Consider the following 16,091-nt stretch of genomic DNA (forward strand, 5'->3'; position numbering starts at 1 on the left):
GTGCATTCTTGGCTGCCTCTTTTTAGCTGTTTTTATATATTTAGAACGCCCAGAAAAGAGAGAGACGTGTGTTCATGTCTCACATAAGGATTGGGGATGATGAACAAAATTTTAAAAAAGTGCACTTTTCCTTTAAGATGAGGACTTCAGCCATTAAAGCAGAGACTTTAGTTTCCTTTTACAGAGTAAAATATGACTTCTTTTTAACCGGAAAAGTGATTATGATTTGTTTTCTAAACGGAGGCTACATTTTTCCAAGAGTGATGAGCAGTGTTTTCCCTTCCATGCAGTGGCGCTTAATGCACTTGCATAACTGATGAATGAACTTGGCAGTGTCACGTCCGTTTTGCACATAAAGCATACAAAAATTGCACTCAAGCAAATAAATAAATAAATAAATAAAGACTAATCATATCTTTCATATCTTTGGGCCAAAATATGAAAAATGTATGTTGGCGTGTGGAGTTGCCCGAGTGAGTGCTTTTGCTGAGTTTTCATTGGCCGGTCTGCAGGATGAGTGATGATGTTGCTGCTAAACTCCTCTTTGGGAATTTATCCAAATGAGCCCAAATCGGAATGAGGAGCAGTCGACAGACAAACAATGCCCAATTAGGATGTAAGAGGTGCCTTGGATGATTCGCCACTTTTTATCCCAGATGTATAAAAATCTACATTTAAAATGTGTATTCATTTATTTTTTTGTTTTTGCAGGCGACACGGCTGGTTCCTGCGGCGATCCCGGTGTCCCCTCGCACGGATCGAGGGAACAAACGGACTTCCGGATCCGCTCAAAGGTTTATTTCACCTGCGCCGAGGGTTACGAGCTCATCGGCTCGTCGGAACGCATGTGCTTCCCCAACGGGACGTGGTCAGGAACGCAGCCGTTCTGTAAACGTACGAAGAACCCGAACACACGGACGAAGCCCAAAGCGCCTCAGACGTGCCGGGGAGGTGACTAAAATGTTGCTTTGTGTCATCCTGCAGCGGTACAGTGCGGTAACCCTGGCACTCCCAGCAACGGGCGAGTGTTTCGCTTGGACGGAACCACCTTTTCCCACTCGGTTATCTACTCCTGTATGGAGGGCTACCTGCTCACCGGCGCCACCACCAGGCAGTGCCTGGCTAACGGGACCTGGTCGGGAGTGCAGCCCAACTGTACCAGTAAGTTTGTTTACATAAAATGCAATCAGTCAGGGGCTGTTATTTCCAAAACATAGCAAATAATTTTTTACTTTAACAATGATTTGGAGTGCGTGAGAAAGTGGAAAGAAAAGTGTAGCTATTTATGACCACATGGTCATTTAACAAGCATAAATAAGATTCGCGTTTGTGTGTGTTGCCATATATGCTGATTGGCGGGCGGACAGGAAGTGACGTCAGCAGTTCAGAGTTGAGTTTCAGGTTGTCGTTACGGCTGCAACAGTAACACGTGATTTGATTAGAGATTTTTATGAGGGATTATTATGCCCAATGTGAGATCATTCAAACCTGCAATAATAGCCTGTTGTTCTGGAGATCATGTGTGGTTACAACATTTCTGACACCTAGTGACCAATGTAGAATACTACATATCATCGCAAGTCTTTCAATGTGTCTTCTGAATGCCCTACAGTATATTTGTATTTTACTTCATGTAGCCATGTTTGTTTGAAAATGCTTCATTTGGCCAAAAAATATGTAAATTTACCTCAATATGCATATATTTTTACCAATAAGAGCCCGTATTCAACCAGGAAACAGCATGATTTATTAATTAATATATTTTTAAAAAAACGTGATGCAGGAAAAGCGCAAAGTGGCGACGGAGGACTCTAATTTTCTTAAAAAAGACATCAGGAGGTTCCCTACAGCCACTGATGCCAACGATTCTTGACCAGGCACTAATTTGGGAGACCAGGCACTCGGCGACTATAGGGGACTGTGCAGTTAAGTGAAAAGAAGTGTGAATTGGAGCGTTTACGGTAACTATTTTTTTGCCATCATGAATCTCAGGGAGGTGCTCTGAGGTCAAGCTTGATGCGTTGCTTACGGTAAATATTCACCATTAAAGCTCCGCTTTTCCATCACATGGGCCCTGCCAAGATCCTGATGTGTGATTATTAGGCCGCGTTCTTCCCAAGCCCGCTTTAAATTATACCCTTTCCTCTCTGAGTAATGGGGCGCGCCTCGGCTTCTTCGTGCCGACGTTTAAAGAATGACGCGCGTAGCCGTGATCGGTGTTTACTTTAGCTAATTGGCTTAATGAAGTCGGCCGGAAAGTGCGGGATCCATAGCCGGAGAGGCAAACGTGTTAATAAACATTGCCGGTTGCATGCATCATGTCCACACGCTAACATTCATTCAACATGCAACGCTAAGTGCAAAGGATTAAGGTTAGAAAAAAAAATGCTGATAAACCAAAAACCAAACTCAAACTCAAACCCCCGTCTTAAAGGGAAAAGATTACAGGACATCTATTAATAGTCATGTCAGCGTGCGCTGGTGGCTTTAGAGGAATTTCAAATGCCTATTAAGGCTATGAAGGACGCCGCTTTATAGGTACAGTCTGGGGAATGTTAATGTGAGAGTCCCAAGACTACCTCGGCTGCTCCCCGTATCACTTTCAACTCAAGGAAACTGGTATTTCATGTATCACTAGCAGCTTTGGCCACCTCTGCATGCACTTGAAAATGGTGCTAATCCGATGCCGGTGTGAAACTCATGCATGTTAGACTTGTGTACTGTTGTTAACAATGACGTCTTCAGTGCTGTTAACACTGGCCCTATTATTCATAAAAAAATATGCATATTGAAGCAAATGTTACGTATTTTTTGCCTAAATTAAGCATTTTCAAACATGAACATGGCTAAATGAAGTAAGCTACAAATATAAGGCATTCAGAAGATGCATTCAAAGTCGTAGTGCTGATATGTAGTATTCTACACTGATCACTAGGTGTCAGTAATGTTACTGTCATCTTGGGTGAGACACACAAGCACCAGACTCGATTGCCGGAACAACAGGCTTTTATTGCAGGGTTGAATGAGCTCACAGCTGGCACAAAAATCCCTAATAAGAACGGCCGCAGCCCACGGGAAGCTGAAACTTAACTCTGAACCCCTGACGTCACTTCCGGTCTGCCCGTAATATGATATCAATATAATATCAATATTCTGACTATATTTTAATATTTCTACTATATCCTCTCATAATGATTGCTCTTTTTTCCATTTTCTTTGTTGTTTTTGTTAGTTTGCCTGTTTGATTGTATTTTTAAAATGTGCAGAGGGCCGTTAAAAAACTCATCCACGGACAGCAAATGCACTTTGGACACCCCTGCTCTAGTTGACTATCACGCTGTGTATGTATGACAAAACAATCAGCTTACAATAAAAAGAAATAGAAGTGTTAAAAATGTCCCAACTTCATCAAAATTGAAGGTCAATATGCCATTTTTGGACCTTGTTTAGAGCACATGCAGTGTTACAAACATGCAAAATTCAACAGACTGCTATGAATCTTGCCATTTTCTGTGTCATGTGACCTCCTACAGTGATCAACTGTGGAGATCCAGGTGTGCCGGCAAACGGTCTCCGCTACGGCGAGGACTTCACCATTGGTCAGAACGTCTCCTTCCAGTGCCAGCCGGGGTACAGGATGGAGGAGGACGGCTCCCCTGTGAGGATGTGCACTCAGAACGGGACGTGGAGCGGGATTATGCCCATATGCACAGGTAGCGGGCTAGCGCTTGCTTTTTTAATATACTTTAGATGGTATAGTGGTTAAAAATGTACCTCTCCCGCCAGCGGTGACCTGCACAGCTCCCTCTGCCGTCAGCAACGGGGTACTGCAGGGCAGCGACTTCGAATGGGGCAGCAGCGTGAGCTTCAGTTGCTCGCCAGGATACGAGCTCTCCTTCCCGGCCGTGCTGACCTGTGTGGCCAACGGCAGCTGGAGCGGCATGCTGCCTCAGTGCTTACGTAAGCAGGCCAGCACACCCCACAATGCACTTCATAGATCCCCATCCTCATCTCAGTCCTGTCTATGCTTGTGCATGTAGCCAAGTTTTGCGGTGACCCCGGGACGCCAGTCGGTGGTTCCAGAGAGGGGCGGAGTTTCATCTACCAATCAGAAGTGACCTTCACCTGCGCGCCGCCTCTCATTCTGGTCGGCACGGCAACCAGGCTCTGCGAAAGTGACGGCAGCTGGAGCGGCACCCAGCCCCGCTGTATAGGTACTTATAGATTTCTATGGAAGACGCTATTTTAGGATTGGATCCGGACAACGGTACACATCCAATATTTTTTACATTTATTGATTTACTGATTTATTTTTGTTTTATTTTGCTAAATATTTTTAATCAGATTTTAAAAGGATCTCATAATATTTTTTTTTAACATTTTTGAAGTAGTTTTTCAGATATATTCAAAAAATTTATAAAATAATGTCTTTTAAATTAATGTTAATGATAAAATTAAAAAACATAGCCTCCAAAAGAAGAGCGTTCGCTCTGTGCATTGGCCAACATGCTAACCACTAGGTCACCGTGCGGCTTTTTTAATTAGTTTTTTTCATTATTTTAAAATATTTTGTGATGTATTTTTAAATTTTTTTTCAAGTAGTTTAAAAAAATATTTTAAAATAATTTGTCAGTGACTAAAGCATGAATTTTAATGATGAAATCAAAATAATGGTTATTTTTGTCATCTACTGATTGCCACTGTAGTTTGTTTGTTGTATACCACAATTGAACATCATTTTTACCCATTAGATTTTGGTGACAAGCTGGCGAAAGGTGCAAAACCAGGATTTTTGGGGGGTTATTTTTTTTTTCTTTTTGATTTATTATTTTTTTTTTTTACATTTTCCTTACTTTCTCAGTGATAATGCATAAATCTTAATGATAAAAGCAAGTGTATCTACGTATGACGGAATACTGGTCAGCCTTGGAGGGGGTAGTTGTTCATAACAACTTTGCAGTAGGGTGGATCAATGATCAACAAGTGGCCCACGAAATGTTGGTGAGAATCTGGTTACATATTATATTAACATTGTGGCCCTTTGTGGACATTTTCAGTGATCAATCTATTGGTGAAAATCAGTTGTAATTATGCACAAGGTGTGAAACTCAGTGCTTTTGAGGACTGCAGGGCCTTGGTGGAGGTCGAACGTGTCGAGATACTGGAATCAAATCTTGTAGAACATGTGAGGACACGCATATTATTATTGTTTATCTCCATTGCAGATGATGGCGTGGGCTTGTCACACATTATTTATGTCAGCTTTATTCCGACTTGTTTGTTGCTCAGCGGGGGAGCCTTCTTCGTTGCCGCTGCTCTCTGATATTCCTCCGCCTAATGATCAGGGCAATTAATGACCCACCGACGCGGCGTTTTGCAGGCGGCGCTCGCATTTCACTCCTGGTTTAGCGGCTTGAGCTCATCAAAGCCATGCGGATAATAACACGGACTGACCAGACGTTGTTGTTCTACTTTTTGGCACACTAATAATGAACCGACCCTTGTGTCCTTGTTGCGGTGCTAAAAAGCAGCTGTGACTTGACTTTACGGCATTTAGTCAAAGCTTCCCGAAACAGCCGACTTCAAACGCTGTCGTCATCCAGGGGATTAGGCCCAAGAAATTAGACGGGATATTCGCCGCGTGTTACAAACGGCCCCGGCGGGTCAGTGCTGCCGGCGCCGCGTGCGACCACCACTTTCACATGTCTGCTTTGCGAGCATGCAGGTGCTTTGGCGTCGAGTGCGCTGACTCATCATGACTGGAGTGCTGTTGTAATAAATGCACACACACACACACAGGCAACGCACACACTTTGTATTCTTTGTTAGCCTAAGGTGACTTGTGGACAACTTCGTGTTGATGGAGGCCTGCAAACATGAAACATACATGAGGGAGGCGCAGGGAAAGGAGGATGAAGAAAGCAAAGGAAGGGTGGGGGCGGTAAAGGACGAGACCGAAGATGAGGGATAGTGAAGGAGAGAAAGAATGAGGAGAAAGAAAAAAGTCAAATGGAGAGAAAGAGTGATGGAGGGAAAGGAGGTGAATGAGGAGAAAACAAACGATGGAGGGACAGAAGGAAGTGAAAGACGTAAAGGTGATTAAAAAATAGTGATGGAGGAAAAATGGAGGTTCAGGAGGAGATCAGCACAAATGGGGAAAAGGATGGAGGTGAAAGAGGAGACAGAATGATGGAGGAGAAATCAAGTAAATGAGGAAAATTGGGCTTTGAAGAAGAAGAGACTGATGGACAGAGCGGAAGAGGTAAAGAAGGAGGTGAATGAGGAGAAAATGCATGATGTTGGGAAAGAAAGAGGTGAATAAAGAGAGTGCACGGGATGAAGGTGATGGGGAGTCATGGAGGGAGGTTCAGAGGAGAAAGAAGCAGATGGAGAACAATGAAAGGAGAAACTCCAAAAGAGGGAGGTGAAGGAGGAGAAATCGTGGTCGAGCAATAGGTGACGAAGAAGACAAAAGATGAAGAATGGAGATGAAAAAGAAGAACAAACTGATGGAGAGATAGATGAGTCTTTGATGAGACCAAAGACAAGCGACCAAAGACGAGGAGATAGTGAAGGAGAGAAAGAAAGGAGAAAACAAGTACAGGAGGACAAAAGAAGAACGGAGAGAGAGTGATGGAGGGACAGCAGGTGAGTGAGGAGAAAGAAAGCAATGTGGAGAAAGAAGGAAGTGAAAGATGGAGAAAATAGGAGCAGGAGTCATGTAGGAGTAGACGACAAAGCAAGTGAATGATGTAAACAGGGAGGTGATAAAATTAGTGATGGAGAGAAAGAAGGAGGCGTGGGAGGAGTTAAGCACCAATGGGGGGAAACATGGAAAAAAAGAGTAGACAGAGTGATGGAGGAGGAGAAATCAAGTGAATGAGGAAAAGAGGGAGGTGAAGAAGGAGATGGGAAGATGAGGTGAAAGTGAGTGAATTTAGTAAAGGAGATGAATGAGATGAAAACGTGCGATGTCGAGAAAGAAGGAGGTGAATAAAGAGTGCACGGACGGAAGGAGCTGACGAGGAGTGGTTGGGGGAGGGTCAGAGGAGGAGAAAGCAAAGGAGTAAGTGAAACTCAGAAAGAGGGAGGTGAAAGAGAAGAAGTCGTGATGGAGCGATCGGTGCCAATGATGATAGAAGGAGGTGAAAGAGAAGAACAAACTGACAGGGAGGGATAGACAGGTAAATGAGGAGAATAGGAGTTGTGCAGGTAAAGAGGAAGGTGGAAGAGGTCGTGGAGATGGATGAGGAGAAAGACGGACATGAAGGAGGAGGCGACTGACTCAGAAAAGTGTTGAGAAAGAAGGAGGTGAATAAAGAGAGACTGCACGGAAGGAAGGAGGTGACGAGGACTGGAGGGGGGGGTCAGATGAGGTGAAAGCAAAGGCGTGAGGGAGAACGGTCAAAGGAGAAACTCAGAGAGGGAAGAGAAAAAGGTTAAGGATGGAGTGATAGAAGGAGGTGAAAGAGAACGAACTGAGGTAAAGAGGGAAGTGGAAGAAGACGTGGAGATGGATGAGGAGAGAGAGGGAGGTGAAAGAGGACGAGGCAGACTGAGAAAGATGTTGAGAAAGAAGCAGATGAATAAAGAGAGTGCACGGAAGGAAGGAAGTGAAGGAGGAAATAGTGTGATGGAGGAAGGAGAAGTAGAAGAGAAAGGGAGTTATAAGGAGAACCTCAGAAAGAGGGAGGAAATGTAGAATGAAGAGGGAAAATGGAAGAAGAAAAAAGAAAGTGAATGCGGCAAAGAGGGAGGTGAATGAGGAGGTAAAGAGCAATGGAGAGAAAGGAGGAGGTAAACAAAAATGGTGGGAAAGAGGAAGGCCCAAAAAAATCAATGTGTGAATGGGTAGGTGAAGGAGGAAAGGTAAAAATGATAGAGGTAAGGAGGAGACAGTGGTTGAGGAGAAAAGTGAAAGTGAATGAGGCAATGAGGGAGGTAAAGAGCCATTGAGAAAAAGAAGGGGGTGAAAAGAGGGTTGCAGCGGTGGTGGGAACGAATGAGGTAAAGAGGGAGTTGAATGAGGAGAAAAGGAGTGATGGAGGTAGAGAGGAAGGAATTGAGGTGAATAAGGAGGAAACGAGGAGGTGAAGGAGTAAGAAAGGAGGCGACTGTGTAACGTCTGTGTGCGTCACCATGTTCTCTCCATGATGATGACTGGAACACACCAGCAGCTCCTTCCCCCTTTTTCCTCTGGCTTCGTTTTCTCACGTAGCGCTGCTGCCCCCTGCTGCCGTGCTGCCCTTACGACACCCTGTGTTGCCATGACAACAGTGGAGCGGAGCGGGCTTACCATCATATCACGCGTCTGCTAATTTGTCTCTCTTTTGGATTTGACGTCTAATTACCTTGTGGCCTTGTGCTCCTTTCCAGAGCCCACCAGGACCAGCTGTGACAACCCGGGAACGCCGCGCTACGGATCCTTAAACCGGACCTTTGGCTTCAAGGTAAGCTAGCGCATAGCGGTCCCAGTGCACCCCCCGAAGGACTTTGGATGGTGTGGCTTTGATATTGTTGATGAAAAACTAAAAAAATAACTGTGAAAATGAATTGCACACGTTTTATGTTGCTGCTGTGCGATTCCCTCTAGTGATTTTATTACATTGAAGACTCATAGCGATCCCTGGATACCATGCCAGTACGCCCCCTAGGGACTACGGCTTGTGGCTTGGATTTTCCTGACAAAAAAGTCAAAATTTTCATAACAGATCCACATTTGGGTCGTCAAATGTAATATCACAAGCGCCCCAATTAAACCACACATTTTTTTACTCTGATGCTGTTCGATTCCTTTTTGGATACCACGCATGTACCGCCCCCTAGTCACCTTTGGTGAGACATTTTCCTCACGTGACTTTGATTGTCTTAGGGGTCTTGATTGTCCAAAATGTCATAACTGTCATAATTGTCATAATTGAGCCACATTTGGGTCGTCAGAGGTCATATCTCAACCACATTTTGTATGTTGACGCCGGTCAGTTCGTTCGATCCGTGCAAGCACCGCCCGCATTTTTTTTCCCGGCAAAAAAAAAATTAAATTAAAAAAGTAACTAAATATGTATAATAATATATATTTTTATTACATTTAAAAAAAATACATTTTAACAGTGTAAAATGATTTTAAAAATCAAAGTTCCAAGAATAGCCTGGTTTAACGTGAGATTAATTCACGTACCAGGGAGCAGCGCGCCCCCTCCTCCTCCTCCAATCAGGTGCTCTTATTAAGGTTGTCCATCTGTCCTTTTGGTCACAGGTGGGCAGCGTGGTGTCCTTCCAGTGCCAGCCGGGTCATCTGATCCAAGGATCCTCCTCCAGAACCTGCCAGCCGGACCTGAGATGGAGCGGAACCCAGCCCGAGTGCATACGTAAGACGTTAAAACATCCTGTCAGCCACCGTCGCCGTCTCGTCAAGCTGACCTCCTCTCGCCTCCTCTTGCAGCGCACGCCTGCAAGCAGCCCGAGAGTCCGCTCCATGTGGACGTGGTGGGCATGGATTTGGCCGGGTTCGGCTACACGCTGGTGTACAGCTGTCAGCCCGGGTACTTCCTCGCCGGGGGCTCCGAGCACAGGGTCTGCAAGAGCGACGGCACCTGGACCGGAAAGATACCGATATGTCGAGGTAAAGGAAACGGAAAATATCACATTTTTTTCTCGACTCAATAAGCAATTAGTGGTTGTAATGATGAGCAGCGCTGCATTCTAATACGTCCATTACATTACAGATATTAAGCCTTAGTGTTGCATGGAACACACTACAAAGCAGCGGAACCACATTACTCAGATTACAAAAATAATCAAACATGCTCGATGTAAAATGAAAGAAATCTGAAATTTAAATGTATGTGTTTTTCCAGCTGGCGAGAAGAAGAAGCCTGTGAAGCCTGTAACAGGAACGCCAAGCCCCAAACTGAACGGTTAGGCCTCGCACACGTTCTTCCATCATGTCCACACAGCAGGAAGCACCTTTTTAACTTCATGCTAAATGCATCACACGATAATTGGACTTGAGCCATCCTGGCCTGCAGCTGACTGTGACCGCTGCTTCTTCCTTGTTCCATCACTGCCGGCCATGTTTATGTTCATTTGTGAAAAAGGTCACTATTTGGGCGAGTACTTTAAATGCTTTTAATGCCAAGCTGCAGCTGTAACAAATGTTACCATTAGCGCCAACACTAAAGGCTCCGCCACATCATTAATTCTGCTATGTCACAGCTATATTACTTCCTTTAAATACATAAATGCATGCTCTATCAAATAAAATGTTTTTTTTCCCTTTTTTTAACACTAAGGAAAGTATGTTTTCCCAAAGCATTATTGGAATATTATTTTTTTCTGTTTAGTTTTTTCCAATAATTTGAATAGCAATATTTGTTTTGTTTATGTGTATATTTTTTGTATTATGTTTTTTTCCCACATAATATTCAGTGTAACAAATAGCATCGCTGATATTGTGGTAAAGCAGTGCTTCTCAAATAGTGGGTCCGGGCCCCCCTGGGGGGGAGGGCCGTGAGAGGCAGGGAGTACTTTCAATGTACAAATGTATCGTACTCAACATGCAATTTGACTCTGGAATACGCTTTTATACTTCACAGCTCTCCATTTTGTTGCAATTTCCTGGTTTCAGTGTGGAGTCCAGTCTGTACAGTGCAGATAAATCAATAGATATGATCGGTTTCTCAATAGCTTTTCAAATAGGGGGAGGCATGAATACATTTCTGTCCCCGGGGGGGCACAACCACTGTGTTAAAGCCAACTAATGACTTAATCAACAGTGCTGCATAACAAATCTCTTGTTCTTCAACGCAAACTAAATTAAAATGGCTCAGCCGTGCCTCTGCTGGTTTCAGTCAAGTACTGCAGCCCGTTGTGCCTCAGCGACTTCTAATCACGATGAAACCACAATCAATTTACAGGGTTTTTAATGACAAATAGATTATTATGCACATCCCTAGTAGTATCTATAGACGTTTTGACTGTTTGACTGGGTTTTATCGCATTCTAAACCGACTAAAGCATATTTTTCCCCAGTTCCCGATGACGTCTTCGCACCCAACTACATATGGAAAGGCTCCTATAATTACCGCGGGAGGAAGCAGCCCATGACGCTGGGCATCACCAGCTTCAACTCCACCACGGGAAGAGTCAACGTCACCCTTAGCAACGGCAACATGGAGCTGCTGCTATCAGGCATGTGGCTTAATTGGCCTCTTGTATTCTATAGGAAAGAGAGGACGCACTGGCAGATGTGTTTTGGATCAATTAGCAATGTGTGTGCTATGACTCCCTCCTCCAGGGCTTTATAAGGCGTCTGAAGCACGTCTGCTGCTGCTGATGTACCATGTCAACTACGTGCAGCAGGGAAATCAGCTTAAAGACGCCGCCATCTCGCCAGCCAAGATCATAGAAGACTCCTGGACCATGGACGGCTTTGTAAGTATACTGTAAAGATCCTACATTATGGTATTTTTTAACCATTTTAAATTGGTCTCAGGGGTCCCACGGTTGCGTATAGGAAACCCAAAATGCTGGAATTTAGATAAAAATGCTTTTAGGAAACCCTACTGGGAACACGCTGTTTTGTGTATCAATAGCTTTAATGCTAATGAGCTGCGTTTGTCCCTCGCCCCTCTAGAAAGTGAAAGTTAAGTCTGTGTGTCTGGAAAGTGAAAGTTAAGCATGCGTGTGAGAGACTGGCTTAAACTGGTTCTAACTATGCTGATAGTGTGGGTGAACCAAAAAGTATAATAATATCTAACAAAACGTACAGCCCCCATGTGTGTAGCTTACTAGGATTTATTTTTAAAGCTTTTTTTAGTTTGTTGTATAATGCAAAAATAGTCAAGAGGATGCATGATATGTTGCTGGGATTGGTAGCAGTTAAAGAACATACATACATACATACATACAACAAACATACAGAACATACAAAAAAAAATAAATAAATAAATAAAGTACAAATACAATACATGTAACTTTACTGGGAAAATGAGCTGTGGATGTTAAACTGTTTTGTCTTTTAAGGTTGTCATGCAATGCAAAATTGTGACGAGGATGCATGATATGCTTCTGTGATTGGCAGCAATGAAAGAACATACATGTAGTTTGCACAACTTTGCAGGAAAACTGTGGTGGGCTGTGGATTCTGAAATATTATTTCTTCGAAGATCGTCCTATAATCTAAAAATAGCCAAGAGGATGCATGATATGCTGCTGTGACTGGCAGCAATTAAAGAAAATGTTGTACATGTATTTTGCGCAAAAAAAAAAAAAGTGACTGGTGTGGATGCTGAAATAATTTTTTGCTTGAAGTTTGTGTTATAATACAAAAGTAGTCAAGAGGATGCATGATATGCTGCTGTGATTGGCAGAAGTTAAAGAACATACATGTATTTGGTGTACCTTTGCAGGAACAATGTGGCGGGGTGTGGATGCTGAAATGTTTTGTCTTTGAAGTTTGTCATATAATGTTTCATCAAGATGATGCATGATATGCTGCTGTGATTGGCAGCAATTAAAGAACATACATGTATTTTGCATAGCTGTGCAAGTTTAATATGATTGTGCTCACCCCACATGCCCATCAAAACAGCTACTTGAGGATGCTAACATGCTAATATGCCCCCTAGAGGCTGTGAGCAGCATTAGCAATGACAAGGCAATATTTTGGAATAGTGTGGTACCTCACTTGCCCCAAAGAAGCTGCATATTTTGTAAGCAGTGTCTCTTCTAAGTTGTTCAGTAGTTTCTTTGGATTTCTTCTTCAGGTGTCGGCAGAACCCGATGGTACCACTTATGTGTTCCAGGGTTTCATTCAGGGAAAAGACTATGGACAGTTTGGACTCCAGCGACTTGGTAAGCGTTCGTTCTCTGCGATGTTAACAAATAACTTTGTGCGATGCGATCCCACTGACTTCCCGCTCGCTTCCCCGCAGGTCTGAACATGTCCGAGAGTCAGAACTCCCATCCGCCTCAACTCGGTACCAACAGCAGTTCGGTGGCCATCGCTATCCTGGTGCCTTTCTTTGCGCTAATTTTCACCGGATTCGGGTTCTATCTCTATAAACAAAGGTTTGTTGGACAAATAATCCAAATTTTAATGCCCCTTTTCCATTGCACGGTCCCACTCAGCTACATGTGGCACTACTTGCTATACAGGTATATGACGCTTTTCCACTGATAAAAGCAGGTTGCTGTTTTACTCCATAGTCTCCACTTTGCTGCACCTTGCCCTCAGTCTCGAACTCCTGGCATATAACACCAACACCAAGGTGGTGGAAGGGAAGGGAGTCAGGTTTGACGTTAGCTGTGGATGCTGCGCTATTCTGCTCCATAGTCTCTACTTTGCTGCACCTTGCCTTCAGTCTCAAACTCCTGGCGTATAACACCAGGCGGTGCAGGGGAAGGAAGTCAGCTTCCAGTTTAGCTGTGGATTCTGTGGTATTACACTCCAAAGTCTCCACTTTGCTGCACCTTCCCTAATCTGAGCAGTTTGTTAGCTTTCCAGGTTGTAGAAGTCGAGAAGCCGAGTCGGTACTGATCACTGGAAATGGGACAAACTTTTTGTGCGTTTGTTGTTCATTGACTGCCATGTCTGTTGTTGCACAGGACCACCCCCAAGACCCAGTACACCGGCTGCTCCGTCCACGAGAACAACAATGGCCAGGCGGCCTTCGAGAACCCGATGTACAACACCAACGCCAAGGCGGTGGAAGGGAAGGCGGTCAGGTTTGACCCCAACCTCAACACGGTCTGCACCATGGTCTGAGACGCCACCGTCCTCACTTTCACCCTGCAAAGGGAGGGGGAGCCATGGGCAAAAGTTGGAACCTTGGGAAAACAATTCTTCTGACCCGTCTGGAATCTCGGATGGCAGAGAGTAGCAAAAAAGTTGCTTTTTTGTAACAAAAAAACTCATAAGCAAACGGATGAGGGCAGCCCTGGAGACGGCGCCCGTAATCCTGAGTGAACGGCGGATTAGAGCAAACTCAAAGGGAGCTCGGCCCCAGCGGAGCACATGAGAGGAGGCTGACTCACGGAATGCTTATTAAAGCGCTCCTTCCCATCCGGTGGACGGAGGCTAAAGGAGATGGAGACAACCCCGAACTGAACTGGAAGTAGATTAAGCGAATTAAGCGAATCGCTGCAACAAGGAGAAAAAAAAGATCTTAAAAATCCCCCAGCCAATCAGAGCCTGTCTAGTGTAAAACTCAGAGAGGTCTGGGTCTCTCCTGGTTCCTGATCCTGTGAATTTAAATGGACTCCGATTGCTACGGAGATCTTCGGAAGACTCCCAAAGACAGGGCTCTGGCACTAAAGCACATGGGACACTTTTTGTCGGATGAGTACATGGAGACAATGGCAGATGCGATTGGGACACCGGTACAGGATGGAGTCCATCCTCCGGACACAGGTGGTGGTCCCCTTAAAGACCGCCACCATCCGAACTTCAAAGAACCTGAAACAAAACGTGGATCGCAATGCGGTTCCACGGAGATCCTGCACTCCGCGAGTGCTTTCTGTTTTATTTCTTAATACTGCAGAATCTTCTGATCTGTAAATCGATTAAATATATATTGGGGAGCGTTCACCACCTATATTTTTGTGCTATATATTTGCCACGGGGGGCGGGGCCAAGGGCAAAGACAGATTTTTAGAAAAACGCTGCATAAAACTTTTTTTTCCCGTTTTAAAACTATTTTCTCATCTAATGCGAGCACTTCCTTGCTCTTGTTGTGATGTACGTATGCGAGGGTTAACAATGGTGCCGCTTCATGCATTTTTTGTCACTAGGGGGCGTTTAATTCGAGAGAGGTCACTGTTGTCATGGCAACACAGAACGTAAAAACATCACGATGTAATACTGACACCTGGTGGTAAGAGCAGAAGTGGAAGTACAGTTTTACAGAAACACTTTTCTTTTTGACACCTTGAATTCTTTAGCCCCGCCCACCGTAAAGCTAGTCTGTTTGTTAGCATCGTGCTATTGCAGGAATTTCAGATTTTGACCATTGGCTCACATGCAAAACAACCCCAACTTCAAAGGTGTATGATTGAATCCCACCGAGGGAATACGCCGGACTCATATTCGTCCTGTCCGACGTTTTTTTGTTCACGGGACACAGGTCACAGTTTTATGTGGATCGCATTCAAATTTGGCGTGTTTGTAACAGTACTTGAGATCTCAACGTGGACCAAAAACGGTATCTCTGTCTTCAATTTTGATGTAGTTATGACATTTTTTTTCCACACTGCATTGCATCTCTTGGGGTTGAATGCCATCATATGTACGTTGTCTTATTGCCACTGTTTGATTGTTTTCTTCACAATGGATCTGACACAGTGCCTACCAAAAAACAACAACACATTTTTGGGGACCCCGAACCCCCTCTTCCCACTTTCCGCACACACACACACACACACACACACACAAACACACACACACCACCAAGTCTTTAACGGTATTTTTTTCCCCACATGTACTGACCGACCGCAATAAGATCTGGTGTCAATGAGTTGGAAGACTTTTAAGCCCTTCTTTGCCCCAACGGACAGTGGAAATATTCCCCCTTACAATAAAAAAATGACAGAATTGAAAAAAAGTGTTTTGTACAGAAATCTATTTTTATGATGAGATTATTTGTAAAATGTATGAATCTATTATGTAAATTTTCAATGCAATGTAAGATTAAAAAAGGCTAATTGCTTTTGTATAATGATTGTGGTTGTTGACTCTGTGGGGTGCATGCTGGGAAAATTCCCTTTTAAAAAGATGCTTTGGGGTTTAAAGTGTGACGTATTAAAACTTAGCGGGTGCACTCCAGGGGCTAAAATTCATTAAAAAAAAACAAGAAGAAGCGTAAAAGCCTATAAAGAATGTTATCTCACCTTGAGATGAAGTCCCCAAACTTTGGCCTGTTCATATTCTCTCTGCAAGCTCTTATCTCCAAAAAAATGCCACCATATATATATATATATATATATTTTGTCGCAGCGCCTGAGACTCTCTGGAGGAGAAAAGCAGCTCAAAGGAAAAAAAAAAGAATGAGAACGTTGCGTGTACAGCCTCAGATGTGAGGCTATCAATAGTG

General features: G+C 43.9%; 1 protein-coding gene across 6 annotated transcripts in view; it reads left to right on the top strand.

Moving 5' to 3' along the window:
* Nucleotides 1-15,745, top strand: part of csmd3b (CUB and Sushi multiple domains 3b) — a 285,038-nt gene extending 269,293 nt beyond the window's left edge. For 4 of the 6 annotated variants that reach the window (XM_054763451.1, XM_054763454.1, XM_054763455.1 and 1 more), the window contains 14 exons: nucleotides 712-894; nucleotides 985-1,161; nucleotides 3,534-3,713; nucleotides 3,787-3,960; nucleotides 4,041-4,214; nucleotides 8,377-8,450; nucleotides 9,257-9,368; nucleotides 9,443-9,622; nucleotides 9,858-9,917; nucleotides 11,032-11,190; nucleotides 11,297-11,433; nucleotides 12,768-12,855; nucleotides 12,936-13,071; nucleotides 13,609-15,744. In XM_054763451.1, coding sequence (XP_054619426.1) covers nucleotides 712-894; nucleotides 985-1,161; nucleotides 3,534-3,713; nucleotides 3,787-3,960; nucleotides 4,041-4,214; nucleotides 8,377-8,450; nucleotides 9,257-9,368; nucleotides 9,443-9,622; nucleotides 9,858-9,917; nucleotides 11,032-11,190; nucleotides 11,297-11,433; nucleotides 12,768-12,855; nucleotides 12,936-13,071; nucleotides 13,609-13,768 — 1,994 coding nt within the window. In that variant the 3' untranslated portion in view covers nucleotides 13,769-15,744. Of the gene's footprint in view, nucleotides 1-711; nucleotides 895-984; nucleotides 1,162-3,533; nucleotides 3,714-3,786; nucleotides 3,961-4,040; nucleotides 4,215-8,376; nucleotides 8,451-9,256; nucleotides 9,369-9,442; nucleotides 9,623-9,857; nucleotides 9,918-11,031; nucleotides 11,191-11,296; nucleotides 11,434-12,767; nucleotides 12,856-12,935; nucleotides 13,072-13,608 lie in introns of all 6 variants that reach the window. The other 2 variants (XM_054763453.1, XM_054763452.1) reach the window with 2 other exon arrangements.
* The last annotated feature ends 346 nt before the right edge of the window (nucleotides 15,746-16,091 follow it).

This window comes from Dunckerocampus dactyliophorus, chromosome 20, assembly GCF_027744805.1.
Source record: "Dunckerocampus dactyliophorus isolate RoL2022-P2 chromosome 20, RoL_Ddac_1.1, whole genome shotgun sequence".
Taxonomy (NCBI): Eukaryota; Metazoa; Chordata; class Actinopteri; order Syngnathiformes; family Syngnathidae; genus Dunckerocampus; species Dunckerocampus dactyliophorus.